Source organism: Abramis brama (assembly GCF_963993115.1).
Source record: "Abramis brama genome assembly, chromosome: 10".
Taxonomy (NCBI): domain Eukaryota; kingdom Metazoa; phylum Chordata; class Actinopteri; order Cypriniformes; family Leuciscidae; genus Abramis; species Abramis brama.
In genome coordinates, this window is record NC_139972.1 from 7,616,716 (window position 1) to 7,644,384 (window position 27,669).

General features: G+C 35.6%; 2 protein-coding genes and 1 long non-coding RNA gene across 6 annotated transcripts; all 3 read right to left on the minus strand.

Annotated features, from left to right (window-relative positions):
- Nucleotides 1-100: 100 nt before the first annotated feature.
- LOC311090861 lies at nt 101-10,033 on the minus strand. The gene is made up of 3 exons (XR_014607963.1): nt 9,604-10,033; nt 8,983-9,181; nt 101-3,500 (listed from the first exon to the last, which is right to left on the minus strand). It is a non-coding gene; the product is annotated as an uncharacterized lncRNA (long non-coding RNA).
- A 7,992-nt stretch (nt 10,034-18,025) lies between these two features.
- On the minus strand, nt 18,026-20,782 carry LOC311090844 (uncharacterized protein). Of its 4 annotated transcripts, XM_084126414.1 has the most exons (4): nt 20,454-20,782; nt 20,251-20,368; nt 19,712-19,910; nt 18,026-19,459 (listed from the first exon to the last, which is right to left on the minus strand). In XM_084126414.1, exons 3-4 carry the CDS (start codon nt 19,794-19,796, stop codon nt 18,441-18,443), a joined length of 1,104 nt encoding a protein of 367 aa, XP_083982540.1. In that variant the 5' UTR covers nt 19,797-19,910; nt 20,251-20,368; nt 20,454-20,782; the 3' UTR covers nt 18,026-18,440. The 4 variants fall into 4 exon arrangements, with proteins under 4 accessions (XP_083982540.1, XP_083982542.1, XP_083982541.1 ...); XM_084126416.1 differs by lacking the exon at nt 20,251-20,368 and having other exon boundaries at nt 20,582-20,782; XM_084126415.1 differs by lacking the exon at nt 20,251-20,368.
- A 2,333-nt stretch (nt 20,783-23,115) lies between these two features.
- LOC311090835 (uncharacterized protein) lies at nt 23,116-27,315 on the minus strand. The gene is made up of 3 exons (XM_084126394.1): nt 27,016-27,315; nt 26,393-26,565; nt 23,116-24,644 (listed from the first exon to the last, which is right to left on the minus strand). Exons 2-3 carry the CDS (start codon nt 26,475-26,477, stop codon nt 23,533-23,535), a joined length of 1,197 nt encoding a protein of 398 aa, XP_083982520.1. The 5' UTR covers nt 26,478-26,565; nt 27,016-27,315; the 3' UTR covers nt 23,116-23,532.
- Between the last annotated feature and the right edge of the window lie 354 nt (nt 27,316-27,669).

Sequence of the window (27,669 nt, forward strand, 5' to 3'; positions counted from 1 at the left end):
CATCTTTAGTATGCTTTGCCATGATGCTAAAATAGTTCAAATTGTAGAAAATTCTTCAGATTGTTCACATGCACAGAAATATTTCCAGATACACACATGAAACATTTTTATTTTTTTATTTTTCACCAAACAAGTCAGTGCAACATATGCACAGCATATATATTTACATTGGACTGAACAAAAATATGCTCACAAAAAACAGTAAACTGAAAATGATTGAAGTGTTAACAATTAAGGGAATCTCAGAGAAGTCGGAAAAATTAAAGTGTACCACTTTTGAATAAGAAACAATATCAAGACTATAAAACTCGTCAAAAAACGCGCACACACTCAAACCACCTGACTGCACATCACATTATTGACTTTATTGATTCTGCTTTTATTCGTAATGCAATGGACCGGTCAACGGGACATAAATTAATCCTTAAAGGATGGGACTTTATGGGACATTTGCACAAAAAGAATAAACTTACCGTAGCCTATTTTATAAGTCGCTCCGGAGTCGCATATCAGTCAAAAAATGTGCCACGAGTAAGAAAAAAACCTATAGCCTCGCACTGGATTAAGTCGCATTTTAAAAAAAAAATTATTTCACACAAAAAAAAGAAGAAAAGTTACAGACAGTTCTCCGTTACGGACGTGAGCGCTCTAAAAGCGGCAATAAAAGAATGTTTTAAAACTTTCACAGAGACCTCAAACTGAAAGCACAAAGCCTGTCTTTAAATTTAATTTCGTTTTGTATTAATTGTATCTTAATTTTAATCGATGTTTCATCCAACACATTTTCTGGATTTAATAAATAAGAAGTAAATATAGGCTATTAGAAAATAGATAATCAGGACACGGAGGCGCTGGCGAACCTGGAGCTCGTCTCATAAATGAACTGAAACTCAGCGTAGGCCGATAAGGTAGCCTATTGCCTCACAGACCTGAGACATATAGATAGCTTGAAATGTCTACTTTTATCCAGAACAATTCAAAACGAAAGAAAACAGACTGCGCTGCTCATGTAATTCGTATGAAATGTGCATTTCTCTCTGATGGCGCTGCGAAGATCGCGAGTTGTCAACTTCATCTGTCTAGCCGACACTGACATAAAAAAATAACTGTTTTATTAGTAAACAATTAAAATGTCTCCTGCTATATTTAACATATTTGCCTGTTCCTTACAAAACACTGACAGTGGGGTTTTTGACTGGGTTTTTTTTTTTTTTTTTGAGCAGCTGCGGACAAATTCTTTCGACACACACACACACAATATTACATAACACTCTGCGCTTATGTTTAAAAAGATAATTTAACATATAAATAACCATTTTTAAATAGCCCACTTAAAGTGTTTATTACAAATAAATGACTAAATGCTAAAAATTAATACATTTTAATGAACAAACATATGCGTTGCATTTACAATTCTGTGAAAACAGGGGTGCTACACCCCACTTCCCGCGGCCCTGGATCCCACCCACCCTTCGGGTAGAAAGCTGCGGGTTGCCATCTTGTAATTACGGCTACAACATGGCGTGAGGCGTGGCATCAGACCGAATGCAGTGACTGGATGAACATTTTTGCTCCTGGGACTTCCACAGAAGATATATGTACATGTTTTCATATTTAGAGCACTTCTATTATTGATTGCCATCAGGATCTGAACAGAGTTTCAACCAGTAAAACAGAACAATTGCCTACCCTACCTTTAATCTAGATCAGGGATGGGGAACATCGGTCCTGGAGGGATGCTGTCCTGCAGAGTTTAGTTCCAGAAAAATAGAATAGGAAAAGATGTTTGCATGTCATTTTGACATGAATACATATTAATAAATGACATTTTGATGTTTGAAAGCTTAGGTTTTTAAATAAATGCAGATATAAATGTAATAAAAAAAAAATATTATCGATTTTCAAATATTGCACCTGTCAATACAGATTGAAATATTCTGTAGCCTATTTTGCCGTCAATACTGCCGACGTCGTCTTTGCTGCTATATATTTATGTTTAACATGAAGTATAGGTCTTCCACAACTCTCTCCCCATATGTCGAATATATCACCAATGAGGCTTATCATATGTCACCTATCAGCAGCAGCGCCGCGTCAGACACGTTTCTGGTGTGCAAAGACATAGAAAACGCCACGCAACAGAAACGCCACGTTCACGCCACGCAGCCAGTGTGTCGCCGACCTAACGTTATTTTGAGTGGACGCGGAAATGGATGCCAATAAGATTCTCAATGGAAAGTTTACTTTTAAAAGTTGCCAAATGGTTCCATTGACAAGACCAAAGTGATCTGTGTGTTTTGTCGTTGTGAACTGAGCTATCATCGCAGCACGTCAAGTCTGAAATACCACTTGATGGCCAAGCACACACACAGCTGATGCGATTATTCGCTCCAAGTGAGAATGTTAGTGTGAAATTGAACACTACAGTATGCCAATGTTGTTTTCAATAAAAAAAAAACATTTGCACAAAGCAAGCCGATCCACTTTTCCATGTTGATAAGAGCATTAAAATGAGAAAAAAAATAATGGGACAAAATGAAATCAAGAGACATTTAGAATAGATAAAAATGTGCGATTAATTGCGAGTTAACTATGACATTAATGCGATTAATCGCGATTAAATATTTTAATCGTTTGACAGCACTAGTTTTTAGTTAAAAATGGTGTCGTGTAAACAGCCCTAGGCAACAGACAAACGAGGGAGTTTTTTTCAGGGTCTGAGCTAAACTCTGAAGGTCAGCGGCCCTCCTGGACGGGCATTCCCCACCCCTGTGCTTTTAGGACAAAGTGTATTTTATCTCATAGAATTTACTTTAATGTATTTTTTTTATATATATATTTTTTCAAATGAGCGTGAAGGCTTGATAAATGTCTAAAACTCTTCTCACACTGAGTACAGTCGTACGGCTTCTCTCCAGTATGAAGTCGCTCGTGTGATCTCAGGTTTCCAGATAGAGTGAAACTCTTGTCACAATATGAGCACTTATAAGGTTTTTCTCCAGTATGAATTCTTTGGTGCTGTTTCAGATTGTCAGGTGTTGTAAAGCCCTTCCCACAGTCACAACACACATGATCTTTCACTTCACTGTGTGCTTTCTGGTGCAGTTTAAAATGATCCAGCCTTGAATAACCCTTTCCACAGAGAGAACACACATAAGACTTCTCATCTGAATGAAGTTTCAGGTGTGTTTTTAAATTTGATGATGAAATAAAATATTTTCCACACTGATCACAGTTAAATGGTTTTTCTCCAGAGTGAATGCGTAGATGATATTTGAGACCTGATTCACCAGCATAACTCTTTCCACACTGAGTGCATGTATACGGTTTCTCTCCAGTGTGAATTATCATGTGTCTGTTAAGGTTTCGATCATTTTGGAAACTCTTTCCACACTGAGAGCAGGAGTGCAGCTTTTTGGCTTTTTTTCCTTGAGGTTTGAAGCCATGTTTCTCCTCCATTTCCCGCAGTTTGTGTTTTTGTTCCATCACTTCTATCTGGTCTAAAATAAACATATACAGTTCAAGGAGAGAAAATATGAAAATTTAAGTTAACATTACTAACTAAAAGACAACAAGAGATCAGAGGTGTATTCCAGAAAGCAGATTATGTGACATACCTGGGTATGTTTAAGGGCAAGTAAGCGGATAACCTTTCAACTTTCGGTTCCAAAAACAGAGGTAACTTTTACCGTAAATAGCCATAGTACCTTACTCTCTGAACATAACCTGATGAGGCTCCAGTGGGCGTGACAGACTGCGCACACTATCATAGTTATATCGATATATAAAACACTATTAAAACAATGTTATGTTTATTTTATCCAAGTTAATGTTTATTATATATACACAGCTCTGGAAAAAGTTCACTGCAAAATAGTAGTTTCTCTGGATGTATTACTTACATGTATTTGTTTGAGTAAAATGAACATTTCTGATTTATTCTAAAAACTAATGACAACATTTCTTCCAAATTACAAATAAAAATATTGTAATTTTGAGCATTTATTTGCTTTTATTTGCTTTTATTAAAACAGGAAAAAAGATGCCATGTTTTCAGATCTTGAATAATGCAAAGAAAACAAGTTTATATTCATTTTTAAATAACGCGATACTTGTGTTTTTAACTTAGGTAGAGTTCAGAAATCCATATTTGGTGGAATAACCCTGATTTCCAATCACAGCTTCAGATTCATTTGGTCACATTGCTGTTGGGCGACTTTATATTTAAGCCACTCCTGGTGAAAAAAATAAAGCATCTTAGATGTATGTAATGGCTGGTGACCCTCCATCTTCCACTTGATCACATTCCAGAGGTTTTCAGTGGGGTTCAAGTCTGGAGATTGTGATGGCCATGACAGGGTCTTGATCTGGTGGTCTTGTCAATGTTCGGGAACATTCTCAGAGCAGATGGAAGCATGTTTTCTTCCAGGATAACCTTGTACACGTCCTTCACAAAGACAGATCTGCCTGATTCTGATCTTCTCTGATGAGTCCAGTTTTCAGATTTGCCAAACACCTGGTCCTCTAATGGTTAGACAGAGACATGGAGAGGCGTACATCCCCTCTCGTACCCACTGTGTAATTTGGTGGAGGATTGGTGATGATCTTCAGTAAGGCTAGAATCAGGCAGATACGTCTTTGCGAAGGATGCATAACTCTAGCCATGTACAAGATTATCCTGAAAGAAAAATTGCTTCAATCTGCTTTGACAATGTTCCACAACTCTAAATGCCCGTTCACACCAAGAACGATAAAGATATAGTTCTAAAAATTATTCTAAATATAAAAGAATGGCAGAGTCCACACCCCAGTCCTACCATGTCAAGTATGACCATATTAGCCCAGTTCTGTCAACACTGTCATGGCTCCCTATTAAACATCATATACATTTTTAAATATTGCTGATTACTTACAAAAGCACTAAATGGTTTAGCTCCGCAGTACTTGAGCGAGCTCTTAACGCATTATAGTCTTTCACGTCTATTGCGATCTCAAAATTCCGGCCAGTTGATAATACCTAGAATATCAAAATCGACTGCTGGTGGTAGATCCTTTTCCTATTTAGCACCAAAACTTTGGAACAGTCTTCCTAACATTGTCCGGGAAGCAGACACACTCTGTCAGTTCAAATCTAGACTAAAAACACACCTCTTTGACCTAGCATTCACATAACACATTATAGACTTCTATAATTCAATGTTAGGCTGCATAGATTAGGTCAGCCGGAACCGGAAACACTTCCCATAAATCCTGATGTACTCGTTACATCATAAGAAGGATAGTGTCTACGCTAATATTAGTCTCTCTGTTTATCCCGAGGTTTACCACAGTCCGCTGGATCCAGGACGTATCCAGATCTGATGAAGGACCTGCGCCTGGACCCGACGACAGCGCAGTCCTGAAGTGTCAACTAGTCTGTGGGGATGCAGACTAACTTTTTTTTTTTGCTACATGCCATGGGATTAATCAATGCATGCTGATGAATAGTGGTCTTAATCTGCATACCGTAGTTTTGCACTGATGTAAAAAGACTGACAGTGACACAATAAGACCTCATGTTAGCAAAATGTTTTAATCTTTTAACTCTAAAAAAAAAAAAACTATTAAAAAAAACATGTATGTTCTTTAATGTTTGATTATAATTTTACTGTCTTCACATAGGGATGGGAATTGATAAGATTTTATCAATAATAATGCCACTGACGATTCTGATTATCGATCCGATTCTTTAATGATTCTCTTATCGATTCTTGATAACACTGTGTGGAAAAATGTAGTCATATGCTTTTAAAAAAAAAACAAGTGTTTTATTTATTTTAAAGTTTAAGCTTGAGTTAGCAAACTGTACTTTTTATATAATTTATGTAATAAATAGAACCTTATTGTAAAGTGTTACTGATTAGTTATACACCGATTCAGACGTCTCCTGAGTTCACTGCTGGAAAGATCAGTTGTTTTAACCATTCATTAAAATGAATCGGTTCAAATGAGTCATTAGTTCGCAAATTGGACGTGTCGTGCGCGTTGTGATTATCCCAGCAGTTAGGACATGGACATCCAAGATTTGTGTCAACATAGAAAACATTTCATCACTGTATAGTTTTTTTTTTTTTCGTTTAATTAAAGTGTTGTTTTATGTCAGCTGAATGTCCGGAACGCTTTTCAGAGAAGATAAGGCAACTTATTTAGCACAATTCACACCCAGCAGTAATTCAGGGGAAAAAAAATCTCCGAATGCTCCACATGAAACTTTGGTCTTCCGACCTTTTACCACCGTGTCGATTTATTTTGATTAATATGTGCGACTCGCGAGGGAGAGAGAGCAACACAGCGCCTAGTTTGGAGACGGTGAAGTCGTTTACACAGAGATTGCGCGCGCGCGACCGGCTCTCTCTCTCTCTGCTCGTTCTTTCAGTTAAACATGCGCCCTCTCACAAACGCAGCCGTTCATCTACATTACTCACCGATCAAATAAGACTTTGGCGGGACAAAAATTCACTTTGGCGGGCGCTAAAACTAATTCAATGCAGGAAAATTCATGCACGGTAGCCAGGCGTCTCATCCAATTGCGAGCCGAGCTCAGTTGACACTGTGTGCTTCAAGATTCTGACGCAAGTGCTAAGATTCCAATTGGCCAAGAGAAAAAGTGCTAAGATTCCGATTGGCCCAGAGAAATGTCAATTATAAGAATTATCCAATAATGTTTCGCAATTCTAGCCTGCATGGCAGTTACTGTGAGTAACAATACACCCCCCCCCCCCCCAAAAACACTCTCCGGTTCTACGCGATTCGCGTAAATGACCCAATTGACCAAGAAAACGGCGATTGTCGCCGAAAAGCGACAAGTTTGCAGGTCTGCTATAGACTAAACACGTAATACGCATGTGCACGTCGTCAGCAGTTTCACAGGTTTGCGTTTTTGAGAATGTCTTGTGTGTTAACCCTGAACATACTCTAGATCGGCTGAACTTACTCCCGGACACATTTTTATAACCAGCATACTTCGAGTAAGCAAGATTTGGGTTAATCGACCGAGAGTTCAGGGTATCTTTGACGGTAAGATAACCTTGCTTTCTGGAAAACCCCCCAGGTAACTGTTAGTATACAATATCAGATCTTTAGGGGATAGTTCACCCAAAAATTTAAATTACCCCAGGATTTACTCACTCTCAAGTCATCCTAGGTGTATATGACATTCTTCTTTCAGATGAATTCAATCGGAGTTATATTAAAAAATGTCCTGGCTCTTCCAAGCTTTATGATGACAATGAATGGCCGTTTCTGTTGTGAAGTAGGGATGGGAATCTCTAGGCACCTCACAATTCGATTCGACGGTGTCAGGGTTCGTACACTTTTTCCAAGGTCAAATTCAAGCACTTTTCAAGCACTTTCCAGGTCCATTTTAAAACTTTTTCCAGCACCTTACACTACCGTAAATTACATACCAATACATAGTTAAAATTATTATTTAGTGTTTTTAATCACATCAAAAGAGATAAACAGCCAAATGTTTCATAATAGCAGAGGGCTGCACGATATTGAAGAAAAATGAGGTATGCGATAATAACTAAGTCATTAAATAATGCGATATTCAATATGCGATACGATAATGCTTAAAGTGTGTCAAATTAACTTAAATTATCTTTAAAATATCTTTAAAATGATATAACCTACACATACGTGTTTCACATTCTTTTTGTGATAAGAAAATATCCCTACAACTTCAAGACAGTGAACATCAGTGTTCTGTAGCATAAGAAAGTGTTATGGGCCAAGAAGACATAATGTTAGCTAATACATTTACTGGAATAGAGCAGTGTAAATATTGCATAGGGCCATCCTAAACCTTACAGTAACAGTATACTTATTATGACACTGACTGATTTCAGTTCAGCAATCAACGACTGTTGTTAGGCTAACGTTTGCAGGTTAATTTGCACGTTACAGTTCTGTAATTTTGGCAATGTTCACTGCATATTCCACAAATGAACGTGACATAACGGACATGCAATACTTACATTACATTATCACACCAAGTAGGCTACTCTCAGTCACTAATGGCCCTTTCAGATAGGACGCGGACCGCTCTGCGCTATGAAATGAAACCGATATATTTCAATGGCTTGCGCCGCGCAACTCGGACCAAAGCGGAGCTCAGCGAGCTCGCGCGCACGCCGCGGTCAAAGTTTAAAATAGTTCAACTGTTGCCGCTGCGTGACCAATAAAAACGGTGCATCCAAACAACCGCGGAAATCAAAATGAAAACTCCGCCTACTTTTGCTCTGGCCAGCGTTACGCAAATCAATCTGTATCTGATTCTGAAGGGCTAAAATTTTTTTCTCCATTTAATAAAGAACTATTTCGTCAGAAAGATATTTCTTGCGAAAGAATGTCACAAATTCAAGCATTTTCAAGCATTTTATCCAAAATTCAAGCACTTTTCAAACCTTGAAAACACAACATAAAAATTCAAGCACTTTCAAGGATTTCAAGCACCCGTACGAACCCTGCGGTGTGCGACCCCCTTAAGACTTAGCTTTAGCTTCTGCCGGAAGCAAGTTATTTTAGTCAATAAAGTTTTAAAAATGGATATTTTTCTTACACGAATGCATCGCTTCCCTTCAGAAGGCCTTTATTAACACTGCAGAGCCGTGTGGAGCACTTATAATGGATGGATGCACAACAAACGGCCATTCACTGCCATTATCAAGCTTGGAAGAGCCAGGGCATTTTTTAATAACTCCGATTGTATTCGTCTGGAAGAAAAATGTCACACCTAGGATGGCTTGAGGGTGAGTAAATCATGGGGTAATTTTAATTTTTGGATGAACTATACCTTTAATGTGAAAAAGGTTAGTTCTGGCATTCACTTGTTAATGATTAAAATTTAGATAAAAAAAATGCTAGAAACAAGGTTATGATTTAGATCTATTCACAGCTACTAAAGCAGTCAACAATGAAGAATCAAGAATGGACACCAACCTATTTGTTCCTCAGTATCTTCATGTTTTATTCTGGATGGTTCTGGATCACTCATGTCTTCCATCTCCTCTTTAATAAACTCCATCTTTAACAGTCACACAGATTTCAGCTGCTACTCCTGGAGTTTGTCCTTCTCTTGTAGGATGATGGGAATATTCCCAGTATTTACTGGTGAATTGTTGTGGGAGGGTCATCAGATCTGCCCAATTCAAAAAGAAGTTACTGAATTTATACTGAAATACTTGTTTTAACACCCCCTCCCCCAACACTAATGGCAGAGTTCTTGAACTGATTTTTTTTTTTCAGCTCAACAATAAAACATAAGCTATGTGAACTCGAAACAGAACATTTTATTTTATGTTATTTTACATTAGATTTTTGTTTATTTCTAAAGAACCCCTGTTCTGTCTGTGCGCATTTAGTCACTCTGTAAATCAACTCTTTTTTTAAACTCCTTTTAAAAAAGTCACAAATTGCATATGACTAGGATTATAATGAATACAAATAAGCTAATAACATTGTAATTATTAATTAATTATCAGTCTTATCGTCTTTTATTATCTGTATACCAAGCTCTGCTATACGAAATATTATTATACAAATTAAAAACCAATATCATACCGGCTTCTGGTGATGTCTGGGGTATTTGCTTATATATTCATCATTACTACCTGGAAAGAACCACTAATAACTTTTTTCCCATTCAGCCATATATTAGGAGAGCCTCTTGCGTTTAACTACACGACGCGGCGCGTACGTGTTTGCAGCGCTTTATCTCACACTCCGTCGCTAGGGAAACAAAGACGCTAAAACGCAAACGCACGCAAATAAACTTCTCTTCTCTCTCTCTTTTTTTTTTAATGTAGCCAGAATAGCTCCTCGTCAAAAAAAAACGTCATTAAAAGTCGCAGCAGAAATGAAAAAATTGCCAAATGTGGTGACAAAATCCCAAGTTGGCAACACTTTAAGCTTCAACTATTGAAAGTTTCAGCCAGAGAGCAACAACAGACCATGGTTTTTCGGCACTCGACTCATCTCGTCTCTCGCGTTTCTCTCTTCTGCGCATCCTCAGTGCGCACGGTGTCATATGTCTTAAAGGGGCCGCATATTCTTAAATAAATCACATATCCGCACTGTAACGAAACAAATAGGCCTATACTATCATCAAACATGTCTTCGAAAGTCTAGTCATCTGATTGTTGTTTTATCAATATCTCGAAAAAGATATTTTTTCAGACTTTTACTCTGGTTAAAATTAAAGTTACACATAACTTGTTTTTTTAAACCGTTTCACATTTCAAATTCACATTTGCGCCCATATGCAGGAAAACAACACTCTTGTTTGTATGTTGCTTGATCATAATATACTTGCCCATATTGATCCTACATAATAAAAGAAACAGAGGAAAAACTCATTACAGAGATTTTTTTATTTTTGCACCTATATCTTGAATTTCTGGGGGCATTTTGATATTTTATGGCATTTCTGCCCTAGTGTGACAGGAAACAGTAACAGTATAGTGAGATCGAGATAGTGGGAGAGAGATCTATTACACTAAATTAATTATTTTAGTGGAAACTTAATAGAAATGACTGTGAATTCTCACTAAAAATGTATCAATATTTTTTTAAAGGTGCGCTGTTTTCAACTAAAAGACTGAAAGAGAGTTGTTTTGCGCAGTCCTGTGACCAGAAATAAAAAGGGACCAAATGCAAATGAAGAAGTACATGACATGTTTTATATTTTAGTTTATTTTTATGTGAACTAAGATATAACCTAATTTGATGTGGTAATAAGAGCCCTTGTGACTTGAGAGTGGACATGCGGCTAATAATATCTGACTGGCATTTAAAATCAAACAAATGTAAACTGGTTAATGTGGCTTCCGGGCTGTGTTCAAAACACCTATGATTTCTTTCACATTCTGTATTTTCTGGTGCTGTTTAGAGTCCAGCAGAAATAATTCTCATCTGCATATCTGCATAAACTTTCAGGTGTTTTTTCAGAATTTGCAGAATTTTTTTTTTTTTTTTTACCACACTGAATACAGATTGAATTGAGACTGTTTGCTCATTTGAAACTCTTTTAATTCAAGGAAAAGAAAAGGATATACTACCCGGCCAATTTTGATATTCTAGGTATTATCAAGTGGCCATCATTTTGAGATTTCAGTGGACGTTATGGACTATAATTAGATGAGACCTTGCTTAAGTAATGAGGAGCTAAACCATTCAGGGCTTTATAAGTAATCAGCAAGATTTTAAAAAGTATAGGGAGCTAATGCAGTGTTGACAGAACCGGGCTAATATACTTCCTGGTTCTAGTAAGAACTCTAGCCGCTGCGTTGGACCAACTGGAGTTTGTTTATTAAGCGTGCAGGGCAACCACCTAGTAGAGCATTACAATAATTTAGCCTAGCCTGCATTTTGACATTGAGAGCATATGTCATAATTTAGACATATTTTTAGGATGGAAAAATGCAGTTTTACAAATGCTAGAAATGTGCCTTTCAAATGAAAGATTGCTACCAAAGAGCACAGCCAGGATCCTAACCGAAGACAAAAACTTGACAGAGCAGCCATCAAGTGTTAAATAGTATTTTAGGTTATTAAGTGCTGACATTTTTGGTGCAGTAATTAAAACCTCTGTTTTGGTAAACCTCAGAATTAAGTAGTAGGAAATTACACGTCATCCATTTTTTTATATTAACTATGCATTCCATAAGTTTTGTGAATTTGTAAGTTTCGTCAGGCTGTGAAGAAATATAGAGCTGACTATCATCAGTTTAACACTGAAAGCTAACGCCAAAATTCCTAATGATATCTCCAAAGGGTTGCATATACAGGGTGAAAACTATTATTATTGTTTATTCTATTTATTTATGTTCCCATTTAAATGCCTGTTCTAATGTCATATATGTATGTATGTACCAAGAGCTCCTGTAAAAACCACAAAAAATTCCTTGTGTGTTTGTGCACACTTGGCGAATAAAGCTCATTCTGATTCTGATTCTGAAAAACAACGGTCCTAGTACTGAGCCTTGCGGTATTCCATACTGAACTTGTGATCTATATGACACCTCTTTGTTTACTGCTTTAAATTAATGACGGTCAGATAATTACGTGATAGTTTAAGTATAGTGATAAGCATCAGATACGTATTTGAACCATGCCAATGCAACTGCAAACATAATTTTCGAGCCTATTCAAAAGAATGTTGTTGTCGACTATATCAAAAGCAACGCTTGGGTCCAGTAATACTAATAGAGAGATGCAACCACGATTGGATGACAAGAGTCATTTGTAGCTCTAATGAGAGCAGTCTCAGTACATGATGTAGTCTAAATCCTGACTAGAAAATCCTTGCAGAGACCATTTCTTTCTAAGAAGGAACATAGTTGTGAGGATAATGCCTAGTATTCTAGTATTTTTGACAGAAAAGGGATATTTGAAACTGGATTGTAGATAACTAATTCAAGTTGTGCTTTTAAAAGAAGAGGATCTTTGACTTCTGGAAGAAGCACACTGTAAAAAATGATTTTATGTCAAAGTAAATAAAACAGGAAAAATCATGTATCTTTTGCTAAGAATAATTTTGTAAAAATGAAAACTTTAGTATATTAAGTAAATCCTAATTATATACTAATTTTTTACTTGTAAATATTAGACATCCAACAGACAAGTGAAATTGACTTCTGACTCTCTGGCATATTTACATGCATTAATTAAGTACTTGAAGCAAATTTAAAAAAATCAAGTAAAATTTAGTCCTTGAAGAAAGGAATCTGCGCATGCGCAGAAAGAAGAAAACACGCGATGATTGAGGGATTTCGAATCTCCACTCCAACGGCTCTCGACAGGTAAGCAACAGTAAAAAACTGCATTATATTACGGATTTATAATGATTTTTTGATTAATTCAACGATTGTCTTGTCATCACTTCATGCTATACATTTGAAAAGTTTAGTGTTTTTAAGTTTAGAGACGTGCTCCAGAAAAAAGTTAAGGGAGAGGCAGAGGCAGAAAGCACCCTGTTTATTTTCTTTATTTTACAAAAGCACAATGTTTTATTTCGATTGAAAGTGGAAAAAGTAGACATTTAACAGTTTATTTTTTCATATTTCTTAAGTCTGTAATCTTTATGACCAAAAATGACGGAGTATAAGTCTAATTTGCTGCTACGCGCGGGCGCTTTTGCCGACTCAAGAGGGTTAATGACGAGTTAACTTTGTAGACGTTAGCCATATTTTTTTCTCAGTTTTAAACTTTACGTTTTACACGATTTATCAGTAATTACGCCTAAAAACCATGAATATGTCACTTAAATCATGATCTTTTTGTTTAATATTTATTTTGTGTGCAATTTTCTTTATAGATGACAAATATTGGCCACGAATTAACAATAGGCCTAAGTGAGAAGGTTCTCGTTCCCTCATCGTGCACAATATAATTCATTTCCTCATTCATTTGCTAAATCGTGCATACTATCTATTAAATGGTCCCTGCTTTTACTAAATCGTAACCACGTTGTAAATGACAATAATTCGTACTCCCAAATTCCTAATTCGTAGCCTTGATATCTGCTGTGTGTCACATGTTAGCATTAATGTGTGTAAATTGACTATGAGAGTAAGGTCATGCAGGATGTTTTTAATGATTTGGTTTAAATGAAATGAATAATGTGAATGCAAATTAATTAACTTTTAATTTAAAAGTATTAGCTGTTTACTGATTATTGTTTTTTTCTCTCTCTCTTTTCTTAATTTCAGGATATTTCTCAAATGCATTCAGCCCTTTGTGCCTCCGTTGCTGTAAACCGGTTGAGAGGGACAAAGAGAGAGACCGAACACACTGAATTGTTATTATTGTCATTATAGGTTTCTGTATATGCTTATTTCTTAATAAATTACTCTTAACTGCACATTGTCACAGTATTATTTTGTCACATTATAAGAGTAACATTTAATTTAATTTAAAATAATTACCAGCACTGCATAAAACAAGTAAAATGTATTTAAAATATCAAGTGGTTTTACTTAATTATATTAATTATATCAGATTTGTAAGTAAAAATTACTCAATATAATTTAACAGGCCAAGTTATATGTACTTATTCACTTTGTGAATTTTACTCGGCTTAGTTAAGTAGATTTACTTAATTTCCATCAATGTGAAATTTACTTGAAAAAAATTTGTGCAAAAACTTGCCTTATAAAAATTGAGTAAATTCTACTTATTGTTTTTCTCAGTGCATCTCTTTTAGTAGCTTAGTCGGTATAGAGTCTAACATAGTACAAGTTGCTGATTTAGATGATTTAACAAGTTTAGACAGTTCTTCCTCGCCTATAGCAAAGAATTAATGTGTTTTTCTAGGTTTTTAATGAAATTCTAATGTTTGTCCTGTAAATCCTTATATTTGTACAGCTTACTGCAGTGGTAAGACCTGATAATTTGGTTGACAATACAACTGTATGCCAAACATATTTATCACAGTATTAAGATAGAATTTTTAAACTCATTAATGTGATTAAAACTATATTCTCTGTGTTCATTAAACAGATTGCTCAAGACAAGTTGTTTCTTTTTTTTCTCTCATAATTACTATCAGAAAATAATATAGTACACATAAATGGACGTTAATGCAATGAATATAGTAAATGGACATTTCCACTGCATGGTATGGCTCACCTTTGGGGGGGGGGTTTCCACTGTGTACAGTACCAAGTGCCTGGTACTTTTTAGTACCACTTTTTAGTACCTTTTTAGTACCACCCTTGAGGTTCCAGGCGAGCCATACCGATACTAAAATGTGATGTGTAAACACTGCAAATCACTGTTTGGTCAGAGAATCATCACTACCGTCGCTGGTCAATACCGACCGAGTTGGATTTGCGACACGAGACACCAAACCCGCTTTAAATAGTCAGCAACAGCCATCGCAGTATCATTTGTTAGCATGACTTTTTAAGCGACTTCCGTTAAAGGGCTGTCGTACGCAACTTGAAAAAAGAAATGTCTGTATTGTGGTCAGCAGACGAGGTGGCTGCACAACTATACTGATCAGTCTATAATCACATCCACTTTTAAGCGGTAATAATCAGTGAATAAGCAAAACGAGCCAAAGTAAAGCAAGCCGAGCCGTACCATGCAGTGGAAAAGCGCCTCAAGTAAAGGTATTGAACATATCTAATTCAAGTAAGACCTGCTAGGCACACAATCCATCCAGACCGGAAAAAACTACAACAACGACTTTATTTACACTGTAAAAGTTGTTGTCTGGTGAAGCTTCAAATCTTAAATCTTTCTACTTTTCAAAGCTTTTCACCAAATTCACAAAATTAGCTTTTAGTATGAACACATTTTATCTCAGAGAATTTACTTGATTGTATTTGACATGAAAATGAAAGTTGCTCACTTGCAACAATTTTTCACATGAGTGTAAAGGCCTGATGAACGTCTAAAACTCTTCTCACACTGAGTACAGTGGTACGGCTTCTCTCCAGTATGAATTTGCTCGTGTGATTTCAGGTGTGGAGACTGAGTGAAACTCTTGTCACAATATGAGCACTTGTAAGGTTTTTCTCCAGTGTGAATTCTTTGGTGCCGTTTCAGTTCAGTAGCTCCAGTAAAGCTCTTCCCACAGTCACAACACACATGATCTCTCACTTCATCATGTGTTTTCTGGTGCTGTTTAAAACAGTCCAGTCGTGAAAAACTTTTTCCACAGAGAGAACACACATAAGGCCTCTCATCTGAATGAACTTTCAGATGTTTATTTAGTTGTGATGATGAAATAAAATTTTTACCACACTGATCACAGTTAAATGTTTTTTCTCCAGAGTGAGTGTGCAGATGATATTTGAGACCTGATTCACTAGCATAACTCTTTCCACACTGAGGGCATGTATACGGTTTCTCTCCAGTGTGAATTCTCATGTGCTGGTCAAGGTATACTTTGCGACTTGAACTCTTTCCACACTGAGAGCAGGAGTGCAGCTTTTTGGCTTTTGTTCCTTCCGTTTTGAAGTCACAGTGTTTCTTTAGGTCATTTAGTTTGTGTCTCACTTCCATTTGCTCTGAAATAAACATATTAAGTAAGTCAGAATTTGTTCATGGAGGATAAATGTGAAAATTCAAGTGAACATTTAACAGAAATCAAGACGTTCATGATGTTCAAAGATCAGTTCATACCCTTGTTAATATAATTAAAACTGCTATATAAAAAGTTTGTGAACATTTATATGCAATTCTCTATTATTTACCATCCATCATTAATTCACAGAATTATTGAACAATCAAGCATGGACACCAACCTATTTGTTCCTCAGTCTCTTCATGTTTTATTCTGGATGGTTCTGGATCACTCATGTCTTCAATCTCCTCTTTAATAAACTCCATCTTTAACAGTCACACAGATTTCAGCTGCTACTCCTGGAGTTTGTCCTTCTCTTGTAGGATGATGGGAATATTCCCAGTATTTATTGGTGAATTGTTGTGGGAGGGGCTTCACTGCAGGTGTGAACTGTGATCACAGGACCAAATCTGGAAAAATCAAAGATAAGTTACTGAATTTATTCTGGATTATTTAACATCAAAACACAAGTGGAGCTTCAAATATATTTAGTTCAAATATAGAGCATTTTTATTGTTACATATTAGTAGTGTGTATAAAACTGCTCTAGGTTGCTAATTTTTATGTACCCCAGAATATTATAAGGATACAGGTTACAGGGCAGAAGTTTTTTATCTAAACTACCGGTAATCAGAAATCTAACATAATGTGACAGAAATCCATTTAATATGCAATATGCAGACTGAATAGAGGAGGGTTGTAGTATAAGTAACAATTTTTAAAAAATGAAATTCCTCACGTTGCTTCGGTAGCAAAGTTGTTTTGAAACTGTACAATGACAATAAAAATACTATTTAAACAACTTTACCGTTCAGTTTTGACAAAAAAATATTATAAAGAGCATAAATAATGATTACGTAAGTAAAGTTATATGAACAAACTTAAAAGACAGAAGGTGGCGCTTGTGGAAAAGCAGAAATACAGCGGTTACTCCTGAACACAAGCAGCGCTGCTCTTATAAACACTACTTTATTAGACATCATACTGAGGAAAAATAAAAGAAGATGCCATCAAAACTTTTATGAAGACAGTCATTTCTCTTCAGATACACATTCAAATAAAAAAACTCCCCAGATCGGCACAAATCACTTGAATGGTCTTTTTCAGTGTCAGAAAGAGAGTAGATGTGGTTTCTGTAGCCTTTAATAGTATTTTTAGTCATGTACTTTAACCTGAGGGGTAAAACATTCAAACAAATTGATAGGTGATTATCACATAAAGTGACGATCCTGTAGTTTGCCTGACACTAATGACGTGCCAATTTACGGAAGATCTCAGACATCAGCATAATGGATGAGGTGAAAACAGGGACTAGCCTATTATTATGTAAAAAATGTAAATCACTGATTGGTCACAACATTCAATCTCCATTTACATTTTCCACTACATCTAAGGTGCACTTGCGCCACCTACTGGAGTGCGGAGCACTGCGTACAGAAAAATTTAATAAATTCCCAAATCCTGTTATTCTGGCCTGCTGATTTTGGTTTAATTTTGAAGCGCATTGTTTACCCTTTTATGCATTATGTAGGAGAACCCAAAGCAGGGGAGTCACCACACTTTTAATATAAATAACAATTTAAATGATATGAATGTGTGCCACTCAACTGTGGCAAATGTACATTTATGCATTTAGCAGACGCTTTTATCCAAAGTGATATTTACATTCATATCAGTTCTGTGATGTAGGCCTATCTGGAAGTAAGTCATGTTAATACAGCCCTCCTCATTGGGACAATCATGTTATTTCAAGTTTATTTTTTATAATGAAGTGAAAATTTGGAGATAATAAAAATCAAATGAAACTAAAATAATCAATTATTATGTCCTGTACATTTATATCTGTACACAACTTAAATGCAGATGTTATACTGGATTCTTTTAAACCATCTGTAAATAAAACAAAGTTGATTGAATTGGCTTCTTTATTGTTAAATAGTTTTCAGCTCCTTTTACTTTGGTAAACTGAAGCTGTTACCACATTGTTTGTCATCAGTATAATAAAGATATGACACTGGACAACAACCTGTTTGTACAAGATACAAGACCTGATCATTATCCTACAGTATTACTGTTTAAACCCACTTATGTGATAAAACCAAATTCTGTCTCAATCAATCATAGAGCAATCCAGACAAGAGATTATATTTACTCATAATTTCATACAGAGCACATAAAAAATGTTTTATTTACATTATTAGAGTTGTTGACTGATAATGCTTTAACTCTTAAGCATTTAAAAAAATCATGTCATTAAACTAAATGACATTGTGCTTTTTTAAACAACATATTTTGTTTATGTATTTGACATGAAAATAAATTATGTTCACTGGGATGACTTCTGACATTTTTTCAAATGTGTATGAAAGCTTGATAAATGTCTAAAACTCTCTCCACAATCAGTACAGTAGTACGGCTTCTCTCCAGTATGAAGTCGCTCGTGTGATTTCAGGTGCTCCATCCGAGTGAAACTCTTGTCACAATATGAGCACTTGTAAGGTCTTTCTCCAGTATGAATTCTTTGGTGCTGTTTCAAATGTACAGATGCAATATAACTCTTCCCACAATCCAAACACACATGATCTCTCACACCGGTGTGTGTTTTCTGGTGCTGTCTATAATGAGTCATATGTAAAAAACTTTTTCCACAAAAAGAACACACATAAGGCCTTTCATTTGTATGAATTTTTAGATGTTTTTGAAGACTTGATGACAAATGAAAATTTTTCCCACACTGGTCACAGTTAAATGGCTTTTCTCCAGTGTGAACACGCAGATGGTTTCTGAACCCTGGCGAATGTTTAAAGCTCTTCTCACACTGAGTACACTGGTACGGCTTCTCTCCAGTATGAACTCGCTCGTGTGATTTCAGTTGTCCCAACTGAGCGAAACTCTTGTCACAAACTGAGCACTTGTAAGGTTTTTCTCCAGTATGAATTCGTTGATGTTGTTTCAGATGACTAGCTGTAGTAAAGCTCTTCCCACAGTCACAACACACATGCTCTCTCACTTCATCATGTGTTTTCTGGTGCTGTTTAAAACTGTTCAGCCGTGAAAATCTCTTTCCACAGAGAGAACACAAGTGAGGCTTCTCGTCTGAATGAACTTTCCGGTGATGATTTAGATGTGATGATGAAATAAACTTTTTACCACACTGATCACAGTTGAATGGCTTTTCTCCAGAGTGAACGCGGAGATGATAACTGAGACTTGATGAATGAAAAAAACTCTTTCCACACTGAGAGCAGGTGTGCAGCTTTTTGCGTTTTTCTCTTTGAGTTTTTAGGTTACAATGTTCCTCCTCAATGTCATTCAGTTCATGTCCTTGCTTTACTTCCATCCAGCCTAAAATAAAATAGTATGTGGTTAAAATCAGTTCCAGTGAACTAGATGTAATAGCAGTAGAGATGTCTGTAATATCAATTATCAGATCTTTGATGGGCCAACGGTTAGTTTAATCACTCATATTAATAAAATCAAAATGTGGATGACAACATACAAGATCATGATCATGCACATCTGTATCATAAATCTGCTGAACTTACGTTTTAATGTTTCTCAGCAATCAACAATGAAGAATCAAGAATGGACACCAACCTATTTGTTCCTCAGTCTCTTCATGTTTTATTCTGGATGGTTCTGGATCACTCATGTCTTCAATCTCCTCTTTAATAAACTCCATCTTTAACAGTCACACAGATTTCAGCTGCTACTCCTGGAGTTTGTCCTTCTCTTGTAGGATGATGGGAATATTCACAGTATTTATTGGTGAGTTGCTTTGGAAGGAACATCAGATCTGCCAAATGCAAAATTCATACTTTAATTATTTTGGTTGGATTATTATTTCAATTATTATATAATTAATTATTTCAAGTTTCTTTGTCTCCAAAAGTTCCGTTTTCACCTCATTCATTATAGTGATGTCTAAGATCTTCTGTAAAGAGGCACATTAAGCACATTTTATTGCTGTCAACAACAGACTGAAACAGAGTCTGTGAAAAACTCTCTGCCAACATATTATTACTCTAAGTAATTATAAACCAGGACACACATTTCATTTCATTACATTAGTACTTAAACACGTAAACTCTGGAGCTGGTTAATGTTAAACTCTGTAATCTGGTAACATCTCTCACCTGCAGACTGGAGATATTCGGCATCTTAAGAAAATATTCCACATTTGTCCTTCATTAACGATCGTTAACAGCATCAGTTTCAGATTTAACTGGTTAAAGTTTCAGCCATTGTTGCCAACTATTTTCAATGGAAAGTAACAAACATTTGCAAAATGTCGCTGAATAGCATCAAATGCTAATTGGCATATCGATTGCGTCATTACCTTGCATTTGCATGCTGCCGACTGTCAGCTCTTCAAAATAAACTTGTTTTCATCTCTATATTTTTGTTTCAGTTGTCAGACAACGGGAATAATATGAAATAGTGTCTGAAACGAGACCCATAACTTACATCTTAACCAGCAGTCAAGCAGCTGCTCTTCACTAAAATCCTGATTTATAATCGAGACGTTGTCTGACAAAATCGCCATAGACATAAGATAAAGACAGTTGCTTTGATTTCTGCTATATTTGAACAAAATTATCGCTCAGATAAAAAGCAACATAATATCTCATTTCTTTCTTCTGACAGCCTCGACCTCATCTCTTCTGCGCATGCTCACTACGCGCGGTCATTCTTCTTAAAGGGGCCGCATATTATTAGGGCGTCGTGAACATAATTTTTTTTTTTTTTTACATTCTCTGAGACCCACTTAAAATGTTATCAAGAGAACCCTAATTTATATTCTGTTTTTAACCCTCTCTTTCAAACACACGTTTAATAGGGCGTTCACGACTACTGCGATTGGGTAACAGTTTTGCGTATTCAAATATTTTCAAAATCCAGGCCATTACACATGTGGAATTGTTTTGAAAAATATCATAAAATAGTTTAAACATTTGGCAACAATGTGAAACATTTATTACATATTTGAGTACTGAGCTAACACAGTTGGCAGGATAACTTGTGTAAACAGAATATGAATGAATGTTTAATCGTTTGTCGCACTGTCAGTCTTATAGGCTATTCATCATTCATCTTTTCAATACAGTGAAACACATATACATTATCATTTGCAGTGTTGTGTTTAAATAGTGCTGTCAATCGATTATAGAAAATAAGTTTTTAATATATTTTTTAATATAATAATAATCTCCAAATGAATGTAGAAACAACATAAAGACTGTATATTTTAAAAACTTTTAATGAATGAAGGCCAGTATCACTACTGATGTCTCAATGAAAATCCCCCCTCCCCCCTTAATTTTAAACATTAATTATAGCGATTCAATATTACAGTTCAGTTGAAATATATCAATGTTTTTTTTTCTAAATAATTTTATTATAATTTCTAACAGCTATCATTTTTAAAAAAAACATTTATTAGGCTTAAAAAATATAACTTTCAATTCAATTGAACTTTAAGCAATCTTCACATAAACCCAAAACAAATGTCATATTTACCTGTGCCCTGTGAAATATAATGAACTAAAACAAAAAAGTAAAATGAAGCAAACAAACAAACAGTGTCTTACTGACACTGAATCAACATACACCGATGCTAAATTTTCTATAAATCCTAATTGTCTGTTAACAATGTGTATTCATTACTTCAGTGAGCTCATTGTTAAAATTAAACAATAAATTAAATTAATACATTATTAGCTAACTGTATGATTTGTACATTTCTGAAATACATAACTTGGAGACAAGTCACCTCTGATAACAAATCACTCTAAAATGTAATGTAAACACATGCATTTTCTGTAAAAAAATGCTTTGAAACTATATGTATTTATATTATACTATATAAATAAATGTGTTGAGAGGTTGAGTTGTGTGTCATCAGCATAACAGTGATAGGAAAAAACATGTTTCTGAATGACAGATCCTAGTGATGACATGTAGATGGAGAAGAAAAGCGGTCCAAGCACTGAGCCCTGAGGCACTCCAAAGGCTGGATTTTGTGACTTAGACTGAGAAGTAAGACTTGAATCATTGGATTGCAGTTTCTGAGATGCTATTCATCAAGAGGGTTGAAAGGGGGATCAATGACCTCTTATATGTCAAAAGATCAAGAAAGTTGACCATTCTTAGGACCTTTAGCTTTAAAACATAGACAGTTAACAGGCCGCTCTGTTGTTGTAAGTCATCGTCTTAACATTTTCATGCCCTAAACATGGCGCTGTACAAAACAAATGTTATTAGTTGCTTTTGCATGTCAGTCAGGCGGCCTCTGGTTGGTCCTTGGCCAATGAAAGCTGCTAATAGAGTCCAGATACATGTGACTTCGGTAGTTACCTGAAGTTGTTTAATCAAATGTCATCAATATAAAAGAAAATCTCTTTTCGTTGACAGACATTTATTGTCTAAAACTACAGTTATACATAAATAACTTGTTTATGAAACTGTTTCACATGTTCACATTTCAATTACATGCCAAATTCAATTTAGGAAAACAACACTTTTTTGTATTGGTCCTACATCATATAAATATAGAAAAACAAGAAAAAGTCATTACATGGCTTTTTTTTTTTTTTACCTTAAATCTTGAATTATGATGGCATGTTTGGTATTTTTATGATATTTCTGCCCCTGTGTGACAGGAAACGGTAAGAGTAGCGAGACAGGAGATGAATTACACTATTTTAGTGGAAACTTAATAGAAATTATCAATCTTACTGAAGAAATGTGACATAAACACAAAATGTATAAATATTTTTCTAAATGCTTTTGAACTAAAAGCCTGAAAGAGTTGTTTTGTGCAGTCCTGTGACCACAAATAAAAGAGAGGCTTCGAGTTAGTACATGTTATTTTATGTGAAACAATAAAATCTCATTTGATATCTGTTAATAGTCCTCGCTCCCACATGACTGACAGTGGAAATGTGGCTAATAATTTCTGACTGACATGTAAATGAACAAATCAAACTAAAGCAAATGGGTAAATATGAAGCTCTGGTACTTTATTGTTCTTCAGCAGTCAATAATGAAGAATAAAAATGAACTCCAGCCTCTTTGTATGATACAAGATCTGATAATTTGATTGACAATAATACTGTACATCCCAAACATATCAAATCAAAACAACATTTTGTTTCTGTTTTATTTCTTATAATTAAACAAACTATCAGAACACAATATATTAAATAATTAAATTACATAAATATATCTAATTCAAATAAGCCCTATTTATCACACAATCCACCCTGACAGAAATAAACTAAAATGATTTTATTTACACTGTAAGAGTTGTTGACTGGTGAAGCTTCAACTCTTAAGTCTTTCTAGTTTTCCAACCCTTGCACCAAATTCACAAAATTACACAAGTTTAACTTTTAGCAAAAACACCATATTTTATCTCACACCGTTTCAATCTGAGGCATTTGACATGAAAACAAATGGTGCTCGCAACATTTTTTCAAATGTTTGAGAAGGCTTGGTAAATGTCTGAAACTCTTCTCACACTGAGTACAGTAGTATGGCTTCTCTCCAGTATGAACTCGCTCGTGATTTTTCAGGTTTCCAGACTGAGTGAAACTCTTGTCACAATATGAGCACTTGTAAAGTTTTTCTCCAGAATGAATTCTTTGGTGCCGTTTTAGTTCACCAGATGTTGTAAAACTCTTCCCACAGTCACAACACACATGATCTCTCACTTCATTATGTGTTTTCTGGTGCCGTTTACAACTTTCCAGCCTTGAAAAACTCTTTCCACAGAGAGAACACATGTGAGGCTTCTCATCTGAATGAACTTTCAGGTGTTTTTTGAGATACGATGATGAATTAAAATCTTTCCCACAGAGAGGACACATGTAAGGCTTCTCATCTGAATGAACTTTCAGGTGTTTTTTGAGATATGATGATGAATTAAAATATTTACCGCACTGATCACAGTTAAATGGTTTTTCTCCAGAGTGAATGGGCAGATGATTCCTGAGACTTGATGCATCTTTGAAACTCTTCTCACACTGAGTACAGCGGTACGGCTTCTCTCCAGTATGAACTCGCTCGTGCACTTTCAGGTGTGCAGACTGACTGAAACTCTTGTCACAATATGAGCACTTGAAGGGTTTTTCTCCAGAATGAATTCTTTGGTGCAGTTTCAGATATTCAGATGTAGTAAAGCTCTTCCCACAGTCACACACATGATCTCTCACTTTATTATGTGTTTTCTGATGCAGTTTAAAATGATCCAGCCTTGAAAATCTCTTTTCACAGACAGAACACATGTGAGGTCTTTCATCTGAATGAACTTTCAGGTGCTTTTTGAGATTTGATGTCGAATTAAAACCTTTACCACACTGATCACAGTTGAATGGTTTTTCTCCAGAGTGAACGTGCAGATGATTCCCGAGACTTGATGCTTGAGAAAAACTAATTCCACTGCAGATGTTCTGCGTTTTGGCTTTTTCTATTAGAGTTTTGAAATCACAATGTTCTAGTTTATGTTCTTGCTTCACTTCCATCCAGTCTAAAACAAAATATTACGTTGTTAAGATCAGTTCAATTGAACATTTTAATAGTAGAAGGCAATAGAGATCAGGACATCAGGTATCTATATAAAGTGTCATTTTCCATTAGGCAAAGGTTACTTCTGTCATTCTTATGTGTATTAATACAATCAAAATGTGCATGACAAAAGCTATGCAAGATCATTATCATTTAGATACACTTCTATATCTTAAATCTGTTAAACTTAAGTTTTAATGTTTCTCAGCAGTCAACAATGAAGAAATCACAACACAGGCTCATTGGAAAAACCTGGGGCAACATTTCTGCAAAACATGTTCCAATACATATCGCTGCAGTTTCCAACAAAAATGAACACTAGATGCAGTAAAACAGCAAACACTTTTAATACTTTAAAAAAAAATAAGATTGGGGCAAATTATGCATTAAAGGTACAATATGTAATTTTTTTGCCGCTAGGGGTCGCTAATCTCTTACAATAACAAAGGCGTAGGTTGATGACGCAAAATTTCCTGCAGAAAATGATGGATCTAATAATGTTTATGGATGAGTGAATACATTGATGTTTTTATCATGACTGTGGTATGAAGCAGGGCGCGATTGCTAATAAGAGACAGGTATCAGGTACCTCGTGGATATAAAGGAATAAGGACATTTCATTTTTACCAAACTACCCGCAAATGCTTACCCTAATTAATACTCACACAGGTCAGTTTGTTAGACAAATTAAACTTGTGAGGTAACGCAGCGCTGTTTCTACACTATCACACTAAACTGCATTTGAGTGTGTTGAAAGTTATAATGTTATTCTATGTGTTAGTTTGTTGGCTGTATGAGACTAGCAGTACGCTAGATCAACATTAGAATAACATACAGATCATATTCTAACATTTCATCATGTTGAGCTATATAACTTTGATTAGTTTTATGTACATTTGCTCACCTGTCTAATAAAGTACATGTAAAAGCTCTGTCAAGTCGAAGTTAGTTGCGGACGTGGAGCTCTCGGCATCTCGAAAACGCCACGCTGATATTGATCCTTGTTTTAGTTCTCCTTTTTTCCCAAAGTCTGCTTGCCATGATCCATAATGTTTGAACGAAACAACAAAAGCGTGAGCGTGCCGCTAAACATAACGCTGTTACAATGGCAGTAAGAGCGGAAACCAGGGATAACGCGGATATTACGTCAGTGACAGGCGACAAGTGAACAGGGATTCCAGGACAGCCAATTATTTAAAATTGGAATTTCTCTGAAATTAAAAATCGTTGGGAACTTTTGGGATATTGTAAGTACACAACTGCAGGAAATATATCACACTGTGGAAGTGATTTTTGGATATTTTATTAAAAAAAAATCTTACATATTGTACCTATAATGAAGACTTAATTTCACACGGCTCTTTGCAAAATATTATTTTATGACCTCAAAACACTTTTTACCGCAGTGCATAAATTGTCAACGAATACATTTTGGAGTTTGCATCACATAACCAGCTCCTTGTGTTTGACTTTTCCTGAGATACTAAGCTTTAACATTAACCTTTTACTGCCACTCACCGGACATTCAATTCAAAACTGCTGTGATACGTACAAACACTAACGTAATAAAACGTTGCAAGAATAGCGCTAATCTCTTTCGGATAACGATGACGATGTAACGTAATATAATTTTGCAGAAATGTTTTTTTTTTTTACACAGATACGTTTTCCCAATTAGCCTGGGCTGAAGAATCAAGAATGGACACCAACCTGTTTGTTGCTCAGTATCTTCATGTTTTATTCCGGATGGTTCTGGATCACTCATGTCTTCAATCTCCTCTTTAATAAACTCCATCTTTAACAGTCACACAGATTTCAGCTGCTACTCCTGGAGTTTGTCCTTCTCTTGTAGGATGATGGGAATATTCCCAGTAACATCAGATCTACCAAATTAAAAAAGAAGTTACTAAATATACTGAAATACTAATTATATTTAAATTAAGTGATCATGTGTTTTGTGTTGGAATTATGAAGTATTTTGATGCAGTTAGATATTAATTGCATTTAAAACAAGGATTTTTTAATTGTCGTCCAACGTTTGAGCCAACTGAACTGCTGAAAAGCCTCTTATCTCCAATAGTTCCCTGTTCAGTCCCTGTTTTCAGCTCATTCATTACGGTGATGTCTGAGATCTTCTGTAAAGTGCCACATTTTATATGTGTGGCTGTCAACAAGCTAAAACAGAGTTTGTGAAAAACTCTCTGCCAACATACACTCTAATTAATAATAACCCAGGACACACAACACATTTCATCACATTAGTAACACTACTTAAACACGTAAAGTCTGGAACTCTTTAATGTTAAACTCTGTAATCTGATAACTTCTCTCACCTGTAGACTGGAAAAACGGCATCCGAAGAAAATATTCCACTTTTGTCCTTCATTCACGATCGCTTTAACATATCGCTTACATAGTATTTGAATTCTGCCGACTGAAATTCCAATAAACTTGTTTTCATCTATATTTTTCTGTTTCTGTTGTCAGACAACGGGACGAATATGAAACAGTGACTGAAACGAGACCCATACATGTTAACCAGCCAGTAATAATCGCTCATGTAAATAACAACAGATTATCTATTTTCTTTCTTCTTCTGACAGCCTCGACTAGACCAGAGCCCGTCTACTAGACTCAGCCTACACTCTCTTCTGCGCATGCTCAGTAAGCCCGGTCATTCTTCTTAAAGGGGCCGCATAGTATTAGGGTGCCATGAACTGCATTCTCTGAGGTCCACTTGTAATGTTATCAAATATTTTCCATAAAAAAAAAAAAAATTCTTAATAGTAAAATTTTCTATTACATTTTTAAACCTCTCTTTCAAACCACGTTTTGATGGGTGTGTGGCACGCCGCGTTCCACATTCAAGACTTGGAAGTAAATGATTGGGTAACAGTTTTGCATATTAAAATATGTTCAACATCCATGCCATAACACATGTGGACTTTATTTGAAAACTTCAATGTTGAAAAATATCTTGTTACATA

Coding starts and splice junctions, on each gene's coding strand:
- LOC311090844 (XM_084126416.1), bottom strand. CDS start 19,796: ATGGAGTTTATTAAAGAGGAGATTGAAGACATGAGTGATCCAGAACCA. Junction 19,460..19,711: donor AGAGACTGAGGAACAAATAG/GTTGGTGTCCAT, acceptor ATTTTATTTTAG/GCTGGATGGAAGTAAAGCAA.
- LOC311090835 (XM_084126394.1), bottom strand. CDS start 26,477: ATGGAGTTTATTAAAGAGGAGATTGAAGACATGAGTGATCCAGAACCA. Junction 24,645..26,392: donor AGATACTGAGCAACAAACAG/GTTGGTGTCCAT, acceptor ATTTTGTTTTAG/ACTGGATGGAAGTGAAGCAA.